The sequence below is a fragment of the Mchenga conophoros genome, linkage group LG16 (genome assembly GCF_057382185.1).
Source record: "Mchenga conophoros isolate Kocher_MC1m ecotype Shallow Benthic linkage group LG16, M_conophoros_male_GT1.1, whole genome shotgun sequence".
Classification (NCBI taxonomy): Eukaryota; Metazoa; Chordata; class Actinopteri; order Cichliformes; family Cichlidae; genus Mchenga; species Mchenga conophoros.
The window spans coordinates 20,073,407-20,087,170 of NC_140541.1; the positions used below are offsets into that span (position 1 = coordinate 20,073,407).

Here is a 13,764-nt window from a genome sequence, read left to right on the forward strand (position 1 = left end):
CCCATAATGGACAACAAGAACACTGTGAGCCCACCAAAGCAGCCTCACAGTTAAACCAGAAGCCTATTCACATGATTACCCTGTTTGACTTGAATTGGTTGTGTGTGTGTGTGTGTGTGTGTGTGCGCCGCGCCAGTGAGAGAAAATAAAACATTCACACATGTTGACTGGCATGGTTTACTCAACCCACGCTCACTTCACAGATGAGCACTAAATCAGACAGGAAAAAAGCAGAAGTGTGGACAAAAGGCTTTTGAAGTGGGGGAGAAGAAAATAGAACGCAGGTGTTTGTGTGTGTGTGTGTGTGTGTGTGTGTGTGTGTGTGTGTGCGCGCGCTGCATGCTTGACAGTCATGTGAAGAGTCTTAGCCCTCATTTGCTTCATTTTTCCTAACAAGCTGTTCATGAGGAGGACGTGCAGATAAAGCAGCGAGAAAGACGAGGCGGAAAGAGCGACAGCCAGCTGAGGCAGAGGGTCTTCTCTAAAGAGGAAACTGAACAATCAAACCAGCGTGAGCTTCACTGAGCTGTTTAAAAGAGGAGGCGGCCTGCTAGCACGTCATGCTAACCACAGGCTAACAGGAAGAGCAGGATGTGACTTCACCGGGGCCGGCACGCAGAGCCACAAAAAGACAGTGTGAGCGTCCGCAACGAGCACCGCGAATTTGGTGGCAGATGTCCGACCCCCTACACCATTAAGTGACATCATTCATCTTGTCTGGCTTCACAGAGCAAAGGACTAGCACATCCTGAGGAAAAGAAAAACTGTGCTGAATCTCCAACAGGTTAAACCCAGGGTTTTGAGTAGCTCAAGCATTTAGCTGAACCAGTTGGGTGAAAACGCTACAGGCAAATAGATTTGACTGAACTTTGTGAGCAGTTCTCACAGTTATGGGTAAAAAGAAAAAGAGCAGCGGGATGGGAGTCTACAAGACAACAGTGAGCGTTCTCCTCCTGGGAATAACGGACATAAAATGATGAGCGAGAAGGGAATAGCTCTGCCTTCCAAGCTTAAATCAAATATTAACAGACTTAATTCCCATTAGACATACTACTCATTTATTTATTTATAACAGGGGCATGTATGTAGTATGACACATAACCTACCCATTTATCATTGTCAATACAGTTTTAGTTCGTTTTTTTCCTCTTTTCTTCATGCCAGATTTCATTTTGTATTTTCAGTTTTACTTTAAATGCATGTAAATGTGAACTGCTTCTCCTGGTTTGCAGCCATTGTTTACTGGAACCATAGTCTGACGACATAGCCCCTGCTATTTTTAGTAACGTCTGTGCTTTTTTCCCCCCTTTCCTCTAGTCAAATGTCTACAATTAAAGCATCTCTTGTCACACAGTGAAATAAAAGCTTATGGGTAGAACGTACACAAACTTTACAGCATCACAAGGTCAGAGATGTAAGGTATAAATTGTTTTTTGCAGTAATTTTACAGTTGAAATGTATCTCCTTTAATCATTGCAAAAACTTCTTATTTTTGCCTGTGAGGTTAGAAATTAAGTGTGAGTCCATTCAGAGCTGCAAAGTAATTGCTGTGCTTAGGCTGGAAGAGCCCAGTCAAACCAACCCCAACTCAGCTGGTAGTTGTTACTGTATTGAGTGTCTGTGTGTATGACAAATATATAGTCTCACACGACAATAGTGCACTCGTTTTTTTTAAGGTGTGACTTTCAGTTGTGGTTGGAATGGCAGCAACTCTAGAGGTCGGCTGGTGAGCCCCTGGTAACCTTCAGTTGCCGGGAAAAATGTGTATTCCCTACCTGGCTGACAAGTTGTTGGAGGTTGCTGGCTGTCGCTAGGGGTTGTCGATTGCGAAGACAGCGCTGCACCAAAAAACAAAACAAAAAAAATCCTCCTTGCGTGGCTAGCAGGCAGCCATGGTCACCCTTAGTTTGCATTGACACAAACACAAAGTTCAAGTTTAAGCCTAACATGTAAATTATACTCCTGCGTCAGATCTACATTGTAACGTACGCAATAACCGGAATCCTATTTCAACTCTACGCCAGACAGGCACCTCCTGAGAAACGTAACTACACGTTGGGTCGACGACCACAACCACTCGAGTGGTGTGAAAGGTTGCAGTGTGGAGATAAAAGGAGTTACTATGTAAGTTAAGACGTAAATTTCCTGCAGAAGCCTAAATTAAGCTTTACTGCTGACATGTTTCATAAAGGTGTAGCTTCTACTTTCAAGGCTAAGCGTCTTTGTTTCCATTTGTATTGTACTTTTCACTGTTTCACCACCAGTCTGTGCACAGCGGCACTGTTTGTGGACACGTTTGCGTCTCCCTTGCAAACTACAAGCTGTCTTATTGTAACCAAGACAATTCCAAGGAGGTAGCAACCACTCACCAGCATTTCCCGTAGCTTACAGTGGTTTCAGTTAATCAAAAAAAGGCTAGAAAGAGAGAGCATATTTCTCCCATATTGGCTTCCATTCACTGGCTCCCTGCTAAATCCAGAATTGAATTCAAAACCATGCTCCTCACATACAAGGTCTTAAATAATTAGGCCCCATCTTATTTTAATGACCTTATAGTACCATATCACCCTATTAGAGCACTTTGCTCTCGCACTGTATTTAAAAGTAGAATGGGAGGCAGAGCCTTCAGTTTTCAGGCCCCTCTTCTGTGGAACCAGCTTGCAGTTTGGATTCGGGAGACAGACACTATCTCTACTTTTAAGATTAGGCTTAAAACTTTCCTTTTTGCTAAAGCATATAGTTAGGGCTGGACCAGGTGACCTTGATTCTTCCTTTAGTTATGCTGCAATAGGTGTAGACTGCTGGGGGATTCCCATGATGCATTGAGTAGTTCTTCTTCAGTCACCTTTCTCACTCACTATGTGTTAATAGACCTCTCTGCACTGAATCATACTTGTTATTAATCTCTGGCTTTCTTCCACAGTATGTCTTTTATCCTGTTTTCCTTCTCTTACCCCAACCGATCACGGTAGATGGCCGCCCCTCCCTGAGCCCGGTTCTGCTGGCTGTTTCTTCCTGTTAAAAGAGTTTTTCCTTCCCACTGCCACTGTCAAAGTGCTTGCTCATAGGGGGTCATATAATTGTTGCGTTTTTCTCTGTATGTATTATTGTAGGGTCTACCTTACAAAATAAAGCGCCTTGAGGCCACTGTTGTTGTGATTTGGCACGATATAAATAAAATGGAATTGAATTGAAGTTTGCATTTGGTTGCCGACCGATTTCTATTCTGTGTGACTGGAGCCTAAAGAAACTGAAACATATGACTACTATAGATTTACATTTCAAGAACCAAGTTCCAGTTAAGAACCACTACTAAACTGTCCAGTACACCATAATCACACACCTGCAAGCTTAATAACTTCCTTTAGCATGTTGAGTACCTGAGTCTAACATAAGCTATTTTTATATTTTGTTGCTATACTGGCCGCTGAAAACAAGAATGGGCCTCCATTTTTCAGAAAATTGATCAACAATCAATAAGAGAATCAATAAAGAATAAGCCCTTTAAGCAGACTCAATAATAGTATTGGTATCACTAAATCCAATAACATCCCTAATTAGACTGCACTGGCTTCAGCGGTGAGGAAGAGAACCAGTGTAGGTGACCTGGGTAAAAATGTGGAGTCCAGCTAAGTTAACAGATATCATTTTTCTGGTGAAAGTGAAACAAACACGAGTTGACTGATGGTATCCTGGTATTTTAATAAATAAAACTTTGATCCCAGTGTTAGAGTTTATGGCTGCTTTTTAAGTGAAGCATCCCAGAAATAGGTTAAGAAGCGCTGGTTTGAATTTAAACCATTTAACAAACATTATACATATGTATAAAATAACCAACTGCAAGATTAACACTTTGAGCTGTTACCCAGTTTACCCCCAGCCTGATCACACACTTAAAATACTGTGGAAGCTCATTTTTTAAAGCCTTTAAACTTGATGAAACTCTAAACAGCTCTTCTGCAAGCGTTGCTTTCTGAGGTCTAGTGGCAGGGACAATGAGTTTGTTTATATGAACATGAGTTTTTGAAGCATCCCATTTTGTCTTTGCCACATAAACATCATATCCTGATTTCTGAAACAAGGACAAACCCTTAACCAGTCAGAGAGACCCAAATATGCTATCCTAAGCACTCAAAAATAATCCCAGCTAATGTTGCTTATATACATCTTATTATCAAGTTTGTGTGTTTCATGTAAACATCCTATCCGCATGATCCTCGGGACACTTATTTCCACCCATATACACTCAGCGGAGGCCATGAACCAGTGGAGCAAAGACAATGTTGCCCAAATGAAGGAACAACGAGCCATCAGCCAAATCTATTCAAAGCACAGGAGGAGATTTCCAGCAGAGCTCTACTTGGAAAGAAACATGACATTTGCAAGCTGACGGATGACGGAGTATTTATGTGTTTGAGTTTGTCGGTGTGAGAAAAGACCTCCGCTCCACTACTACACAAACACGCACATTCTCTGCAAGAAGAAGAAAAGACACGCTTTAAAGTAGGAATGTGTTGAATGACAAACTTTCCCGCTCTTCTTTTGTTTTCTTTTGTTTCACAGCTTCTCTGATCTCCCCGTTCGTGTGAAAGATCTCTCCATTCATGTCTCTTTCACGGTTACCCCGGAACATTCATTAATGCCACACATCTCGACTCTGATAGCATGGATTTTTTGTTTTAAAAAAAAAAAAAGAAAGAAAAGAAAAAAAAGGGTGATTTGGAGGGTAAACATTGAGTTTGTGTTTATATGCACACTCGTCAATTACGCCTGCAGCTGTGCTCAGTCATAACAAGTTTTACCTTAAACCTCTTGTCTTGGAGGACCTTCTTGATGGCCACCAGCTCTCCAGAGTCGCAGAGTTTAGCTTGGTAGACGACGCCAAAAGAGCCATTGCCGATGACCTTGGTGTCCGTGTAGCTGACTTCCTGTGGCCGGTCGGGGCCTTGGCCTGGGGTGGCCACAACTGTCGTTACCTTGCTGCCATCTTTGTCCCCTGCAGATACAGACAAAGACACAAGCAACACACAAGTGTTCAGATCCGTGTAGATTAGATCAAAACATTGATTTTCCCATTTATTATATTCTTTCCGAATCATTTTGTCTGAAATACATGAAAGAAGAGTAAAAATGCTCATGATCCTGAGAGTTTCAGGTGAGTCTCAGAGCTCCCTGTCTGAAAATCCAAAGATATTTCACAGAAAACCAGACCACTGTGTGACCACTGCAGCAGTGCTTCCAAGCATTTAAAAAATAAAAGAATTTTTAAAAAAAAATCTTCAAACTGAACTTTATTCAGAACGACAGTTGACTGGTGTATTGATTCATGTGTGATGGACTGGCTTTTAAATGTGGGTCACACTGTGAGAACTCGTTCTCTGACATCGTTTCTGAATTCTGCTGCAGGCTGTCTTTGGTCATCAAAGCGTCAAATTGGTCCTCGATTCACAAGTCATACAACGCAGGCAAGGACCGTGTATTACTGATGAACATTTGAACCGTGTTACTGTCATGCCTATCAGCTTTAGCCTCAGACAGACAAAAAAAAAAAGCACAAGTGGAAAGAGCTGTAAAATTGAGGAAACTCTACATTAGCTGGCAGTAAAAAGGATGACTGGGCAGGTCTGAACTTAACCCAGACTTCAGAGGAGGAGCCTAAACAAGTCAAAAATATCAAATGCATTCTTCTTTGAATTTCTCACAGCGGTAGGCAGCAAACACAACTGGTTGGATGGACTCTGGAAGGCCGCTGCGTCCACCCATATTGAGTGGGTGTGCATGTCATGCTGATTTCTAGTAAAGTACCAGGTCATGGGTTGTTTGCATGTGTGTTTTGAATCAACAATTTCCTCGGACTGATTAACCCCGCACTGCTAATCCACAAATCAACATTTGACCTCAAACTATAACCGAGGGTGTGGAGGTTAACCAGTCCTATTTCTTACTTTCACTGGTTTGCTGATTTTATTTTCCAACACCACCATTGATTTCGATGCAAATAGTCCCCCCACGGACGCCGGCGCACACACGGGCTCAATCCAGACATAAAATTATTAATGTGCGTTTGCAAGCCTTATTCTGCTGCTGTGTGGCCAGCGAGAGGCTCCATTACCAAAGATGCAATTACAATCAAAGAATAGGGAAGGAATGGGAGAAAACAGTGGAGGGGTCTGAGAAACCAAAAAAAAGGAAAAAGAGACAGCTTCTCTCTCCAGGACCAAGTCTAGAAAGGGAAACTAAAGATGGATTCTGTACCAACAGAAATAGACTTTCCAGGACTGTGGACAGAGAGAGGAATATGACTCTGCCTACATATATTCCAACAGGGCCATTTCTATGACGCCTCTGCACTTCCTCAAACCGTGAGAAAAGTCTGTGCCTGCTCACAAACACATACTGGGAACCCACACTGCCGTAAGGAAGGAATGACCAAGCGATCAAATGTCATTTGAGTGACTAACTGGACACGCATGAAGCAGGACTTTTCACACAGACTAGAGAAACGATTACAATTGCACACAATTAGGAATTACCTTCAGTTCACATCTGAGAAGAAATGTAACTTCCTATGGCACCTATTTATTCTAATAAGTAAACAATAAACCAGGAAAACAAGCAAATCTTTACTACAATAAATTTAAAAAAATCCTAAAAGCTTTAACTGCAGTTTAGTTCTTAATCACTTTGTCATTTAACTTTTAGAAAACTAAAAAACATTGGGGAGACAAAAAAATGGATCCAGGCATTGATAAACAATCATTTCTACCAATATTTCTACAGTAAAAAAGGCCAATATTGGTTTAACCAATAATCTGTCCATCCCTATAATAAACTATCCCCAACAAACAAAAGCATCTGGTAAAAACTTCTATTACATGTAAAGAGTTCTTTAAATATAACCAAACATGAATTTTGCACCAATAACAGAGAAATCAGTGCAACAACAAACATCTTCAAGCATGCGCGGGAATTGTTAACTTATCAGTCAGCCTGCGACAAGTACACTAGTTAATACATAAATCGCAGTGCATCACTCTATGTACGTATGCTGTATTACATATCTACAAAGTGACAGAGCAGAGACGGTTGTTGCAATGCGACGTTTAACCAGCGGCATCAATATTCGATTCAGGTCAGCAGACTAGTTCAGGCCACGGCTGAATATGGCTAACGCGTGCGCACAACAACACTGCTGCTGAGCAGTCACAGGACACGTGTGCGGCTGCTGCTGTTAAAAACGTGTAACCCTGTATTTCTATCAAAGCTGCTGAAAAACTACCTGAGCAAATGTCATAAATTCATCTGTGTTCATCTAAATCAAATCAAGTCAAGGGGAAAAAACAACTTTTTAACTTACAGACTTGTGGATCATCTTAATTTTCCTGACATGAATATTAAATAAGGACTTGCAGTTATTTGAAGCTTATTATGGGATAAGTAACGTGATTAAGTTTGTAAAGTGTTGCCTAAAAGCAAAACTTTTATTCTGTCTTTTTGTCATTTATTTTTCTCTGGTGGAGGGCAATGAAGTACTTTTAAGGGGCATCCACAAAGGAAGCAACCAGCAGCATCTTGGCAACAAGAGACCATAAATAGTCAACAATATTCAGCAACTTCAGGTGATGTGGAGCAAAATAACTGCTAGCAATGCAAGGTGGGCGGATCCTGAGTTAAACTTTCATCAACCCCAGATGAGAAAATGAAGCAGCTACCAATGAGAGGGAAGGACGTGTCCCTTTCAGGTTAGGTTGCATCCGCACAGGGAAGCGATCACTGGTCTGATGCTGACAGTTGGTCGACAGAAGATATTCTAGGTTCCAGTTGCCGAGGTTACCCTTTAAGGCATTTCCCACCAGGTCATGTCAACCACCTGTATCCTGTCCTCTCACTGGCAGTCGCTTCAACGCGTCACCAGTGGGATCTTTTTTGCCCGTAGTCACGTTGAGTGTCACTGACTTTCTACGGCCTCTAAACGCCTCGTGACAACAAATTGCTCCCTGTGTGGACGTCTCCCCACAGTCACAGTCAGTAAAGGAACTTTGAGTTCTGACTCTCAAGTCTTCCTGTGGCTGGCAAATATTAATCACATCTTTATTGTTTCGTTAAACTCTCTTTTAATCACAGCCCAACAGAATTTTACCCCTAAAAAAGAAGATTATATTGCCACTGAAATTATCTGTCAGTCCCTCCTCAAAACAGAAGATTAGCCACAAAATAGCCACAAAATGACCACACTCACATTGTGGCATGTACACGATAATTCAATAAGTTATTAGCTATTAATATACAGCAGTGCCTTGGCACTGATGATGAACAGAATAACATGGCATAATTCTAAAGACAAATCCTCCACGCTCACTATTCCATGGTCCAAGTTCTGGACAAGATGCTTCTTTTTATTAATGCAATAGCAGTTTTACCCCTTCTAAAGTTAATGCATTAGTATTTTGTCTGACACGGAAGTCTAAACAAAGAAATTTTCTTTGTAGTTTTACACTCGACTCCCACAGCATGATCAGCCACACTCTTTCCAAGTACTACAGGGGTATAAATATGCAGCAGTAATCAAGCTGCAGTCATAAAATTAGTCATGTATTTACTGCAGTGCGAATAATAATTTTCACACCATTCATGTTGCATCACTACAAGTGAATGTCAAAGAATGCAAAGCCTGCCAAACAGCCCATGTGCCCATCGCTTTCTGAATTTTGGCAAAGAATTGCACACAATAACTTGCTCACACACCAATCAGCTACGCAAGGGAACTACTGACAGGGGATTTGTGGACGACTCGTTACAAGGCAGTGTTCTGCTGGGAAACCTTAGGTCCAAGCATCAACACCCAACTAAACATAGGTGCAAGCCCTGAAGAGTGCACGCAGAGATATTTTTATAACCTTTAGGGTAACTAAAACCTGACGGGCTTATCACTAAGCTTAGATTTTAAACCTAGCTCAAGATATGTGTGCCATATTTTACGCTGCCGAGTCAGGAGAACATTTAGGCCTCGTCATGCCTGAACCTGGCAAGCAGAAGCATCCACGCATTGGATCAAACAGTTCTAAGGAGTCGCTACTACTTTTCAATACCTTTTTTGTTTGCATTCACACAGGTAACAGGAAGTGGCAGTGACAGCTCTTGCATTTTCTTCTACACCTCTCCAGCCTCCTCTTTTTCAGTCTACATTGCTTTAAAGTGTAGTGGCTGCCTAGAAGCAAGTTGAAAGCAATTAAGATACAAAATTTTGGCATTCTGGCTCAGTTCCGGTATATACCGTATATATTTCACTGTCATTTTTCCCTTGCTATGCTTCATTTTTTTATTAATATTAATAGATTTCTCTTTATTTTTTTCCCCACTGATGCTGCATTCACGTGTCTTTCATGACAGACGCGCATCTGCTGCTTCGCAGTCCTCAGCTCCTGTAATGCAGACACAGGTACAAACAATTTTGCAGAATCCCCCCCGTTGTAAAGCTGACACGATAATTTACTGCATTACTGGAACGAGTGTTACAGCTAATGCAAAGCAAACTTGGCCAAGAATCACTGAGATGGAGACATAATATTGGTGCATGGATTGTAGATGTCAGGGTAGCGTGCAGCCTGCAGAGCCATTGCTGCACTACTACACTCATCTTATTTAGCTTTCTCGCTCTCTCTTTCTCTCACTCACAAAAAAAAAAAAAATAGATCTCATCTTTCTTCTAAACCCTGAGCGATTCCGGTGGTCCTCGTCTCGTCTGTAAGCCCTGCTGTTTCGTTTGGAATCAAAGAGTATAATTAGTTCATTTTGTTCTCGTCATCACTTGTAAAACGTGAGAGGGGGACAGACAGGAAAAAGGAGAAAAGAGGAAGAGAGAGCTGCTGCTTTGAGATGCTAAACAAGCTGCTCATTGTTCCTGGCCAGCTGCCTCACCCCCCAAAAAACAAAACCTGAGGGTGCTCGAGTGGGTGTGTGAATGTACTGTATGTATGTATATGCATGTGTGTTTCCGTCTGCCTGTGTAGGAGGGGTAAGAGCATTCTCTCCAGGATCATACGCAGTGGCTACAGCTGTTTAGGACCATCAGCCAAGTTATTACACACACATTTGAGTGCATATATCTATCCAAGTGTGTGTGTGTGTTATAGGATGGTGGAGGAAAGGATAATAGTGGATGACATCCTGGACCGGATGAAAAAACAAGTCTAGGTAGATTCCAGCTAAGTGACACAGTCCAAAGTACAGTTTTTATACAACTGAAACTGCGTACCACATACCTCTGTGTGACAGAGCCTACCTTAGATTAAAACTATAACTAAAAAGAAAGTTAAATTATATGTAGCTGCTTGTTACAAGAAAAAATAAAACTCAGTGATTTAGATTTGCTGTCATCCTTGATCGTTAAAGATTGGGAACTAGAGCAGGGCGATATGACCAAAACTATTTATCACGTCATACATTTGAAAATTTGCGATAACGATATAACTGACACTAGACAAAATACTGAAAAATTTTACAACAGGGGACATCTGAGCAATCAGCCACTCTACTTTCCTCCATGGAGATGAACACCACCTGCTGTTAGACATCAGATTATCAAACACCTATTTAATTGAGCAACTAGAGGTTCAGCTTATTATTTTAGTTGATAAAAAAGTACTGAGTCACCAGATGAGTCTCCAAAACTTTTGTCTGAAAAAATTAATTCTCACATTTAGCAGACCTGACCCATACATGCACCTGGGGCGAGACAAGAATTAGGCTTGGGTTTGGAGAGTGTGTGTGTGTGTGTGTGTGTGTGTGTGTGTGTGTGTGTGTGTGTCACAGTGCACTAATCGGTTTCCAGCACCAAGGCCCAGACATGAGCCTGAGCTCAGGCCTCACCCGCCTGACATACATCATGCTCACATCACAGCCTTAAGGCTCCATCAGCATTCCTTAACAGGTACGTGCCCTCACACCCCACTCCACTCCACCCCACCCATCTGTGTGTCAGATAAGACAGGGGTGTAACTAGGAACTGTGCAAGTGTCCATCTATGACAGTCGATACTCATTAATAATAAAGATGCTATACTTATAAATTAATTTCAATGAAAAGACTTTTAGATATGTAAAGTGTCAATTTGATGTTATTTAAACTGACTGAGCTCTAACTGGGCCATTAAATATAACCAACACAGCAGTAGTATCTTCAGCATGGGAGCGAGTGCGCCTTGCCTTGAGATCGCCGTGGTGATGGATAGACTAGACGAAAGAGAGGCGTCTAGCACCCACATTGCCAGCCCCCCACCCCGCCACTTGCTCAGCTGACAGGCCTAGTCAGTCGCATGGCTTCCTCTCTGCAGCCAGTCTATAAGCGGTCTCCGGCACCGTGCCACCGTGGCTTCATGAACAGGATACTTGATGTCACACTCCCTCCGGTCGTCGCGACACGGCCCGTGGAAGTAGTGGAAACAGGGCTAATAAACCACCCCCCGTAGGATCGCGTCAGTTTTGCCCGACTCAACTACGGGCGCACCTTCCGTTCTGACAGTTGCGTAATAGACCGGACCTATCGCTTTAACTCCATTACGCATGTGATTGGTGCTGTGTGGCAATATCTCTACGCGATCTAATCTACATTCAAATGGACAATAATCAGGCCGGATCTGCGGTGGAAGAAGGAGGCTTGGTTTTGACCTGGGCCTGTGCCAACACTACCTTCCTATGGCCCGGCCCTTCCCGGCGCGGCCTGCTAACCCCGCTCCGGCTGACCGGCCCCGGGGCGGCGCGACAGAGCGCGTAACGCTGTGTGCCAACATCGGGGCGAGCAGCAGTGTGTGCCGCTCAGCACCATCCACTGTCTCGCTCTGTGACACACATATATGACAGAGATAAGCTTCCCGGAGCTAACCGTATGCTAACTTGACACATTTCCAGTCTAGTTAGTGAGAGGACACTTAAGCGAGCATATGCAGCCCACGGTGGGCCTGGTGCGTGCAGGAAAAGTCTGCCACTCTAGAATTACACGGGTGTACTTACTGCTGACTTTCATGCTGCCGAAAGCTGAAGGCTGCGGCACTGGCTTGCAGCTCTCGGCGAAAGATGTGGTCCTGGGCCGACCCGACATGATCCGACGATCCCCTTGATTCTCTCGACTGTGACTTGCTTAAACGGCGGAGCTGATCGATTCGCCGAACCTTCTCATCAAAAATAAAAAATAATAAAAAAAATCCAAAAAGGAGGGGGGGGATGACAGTAAATTAATATCACTGTAATTCACGGGGAGGTCAGCCAGAAAGAGATCCCCTTATCCCAGGAATCCTTCACACTACTTCGTATCGCCACTAAATGACCCTTTTCTTTTCCACCGACGGTCTATCAGAGCATCGTTTCCTCCTTGTGCTCCAGGATTTCTTTCAGCGGGCCTTTGAAGACACGTATCCGACTAAAATAGTCATGAATCTGGCCTCTCCCTGTGGCCCCACGGTTAAAAACCAGCGGTAATTTCTTTCGGGGTGCGGAATCGATTTCACGGAGATGAAGAAGGGTTAGTTCAGATGCTGATCCGGTGCGGATCGGTGACAAATGCGGCGTTTTCTTAACGATTCGGGACACATGCAGTTCCACTTCATATCCCGATGTGGAGGCTCAATGATCCGACTGCCATGGCGGCTCCCTCGCTACCCTAGCCTACAGACGGTCCAACGGAAAATCTGCCAGCTGCTACAATCTTCTTCAGCGAATTCACTAGCCGTACGCCGACTCTAAATCCAGCCTTGCCTCGGTTAAATTTCGGTGTCTTTACCGAGACCCCAGGCCGGCGAGCTCCTCAGAAAATACTGGTCTTTAAGCACAGAGTGCGACGATACGAAATTTCTTTTTTTTATTCCTTCCCCATAGGTTTCAGGCTCGCAGTCTTTGTCGCTGCGCATGGTAGGTACGCCGTTTCCGCAAATTGTTCGAGGGATTGCTCCGGCGTCACGGAAAGACGTTCACGCTGCTGACGTAACTCGCGAGGGAGAATAGGAAAACTGTGAACGCGCGCACGGCGAATCTGGGGTGGCCGATTGAGCCAATCAGAGAGGGTATCCTTCAAAAATGGGCGGCGACCATTTCACCGCCGTCCAATGAAAACCCCGCTCTCGAGCACCACATGGCATAATTTGCTCGGCACCGCCCTCGCGACTTCAAAGGCTTTTTTCACGTGCCGCGTCGGGGACAAGGGGCGGGCCCGTTCCCGGGATGGATGACTTCTTCCACCAATGGAGAGCCGAAGCCGGGCTGTCAGTTCAATGGACCCAGCTGTCACGGACACGGAGCACCGGTGGTCATGCAGCACTGTTGCTATGTTAGTTACAAAAGCCTCTCCTTTATCGCTCCCCAACACTTTTTACCACACGCGGCCCTCGGGCACATCCTTTTAATTAGTGTCATCCTGCTTAGTAATGTAATAATGTGCGCGTGCACGCGTCTCACCCTTCTATTATAACCTTATCTAACATGTTTAGCATCGTACGTCCTGATTTCACATTTAAACTGCTGTCTCTTTGTGTGTTTTAAAGATGCAAGATAAACAAAGCTTTTGCTATTATTTATTTAATAAAGGTACCTAATGGATGAGTTGGTTCTGAAGATTCCTTTGACTGATGTTTTTTTTTTTTCGCTTAATTTTTGGTGATATTTTGATGTATATAGTTTCTAAAAGGAGAATAACAGGCAAAACCTTCAGCTAGCAATCTCCCCTGTGGACTCAGCTCCCAGTTTGAGGAGACAGATACCCTCTTTACTCTTGGCT

The 13,764-nt window shown here is 43.5% G+C and overlaps 1 protein-coding gene across 3 annotated transcripts in view; it reads right to left on the reverse strand.

Annotated features, from left to right (window-relative positions):
• The window catches only part of gsk3ba (glycogen synthase kinase 3 beta, genome duplicate a), a 36,756-nt gene extending 23,838 nt beyond the window's left edge, over positions 1-12,918 (reverse strand). For 2 of the 3 annotated variants that reach the window (XM_085248824.1, XM_085248826.1), the window contains exons 1-2: positions 12,009-12,918; positions 4,803-4,996 (exon numbers count right to left, since the gene is read on the reverse strand). In XM_085248824.1, coding sequence (XP_085104950.1) covers positions 4,803-4,996; positions 12,009-12,096 — 282 coding nt within the window. In that variant the 5' untranslated portion in view covers positions 12,097-12,918. The remainder of the gene's footprint in view (positions 1-4,802; positions 4,997-12,008) is intronic. The other variant, XM_085248825.1, reaches the window with a different exon arrangement.
• Positions 12,919-13,764: the final 846 nt, after the last annotated feature.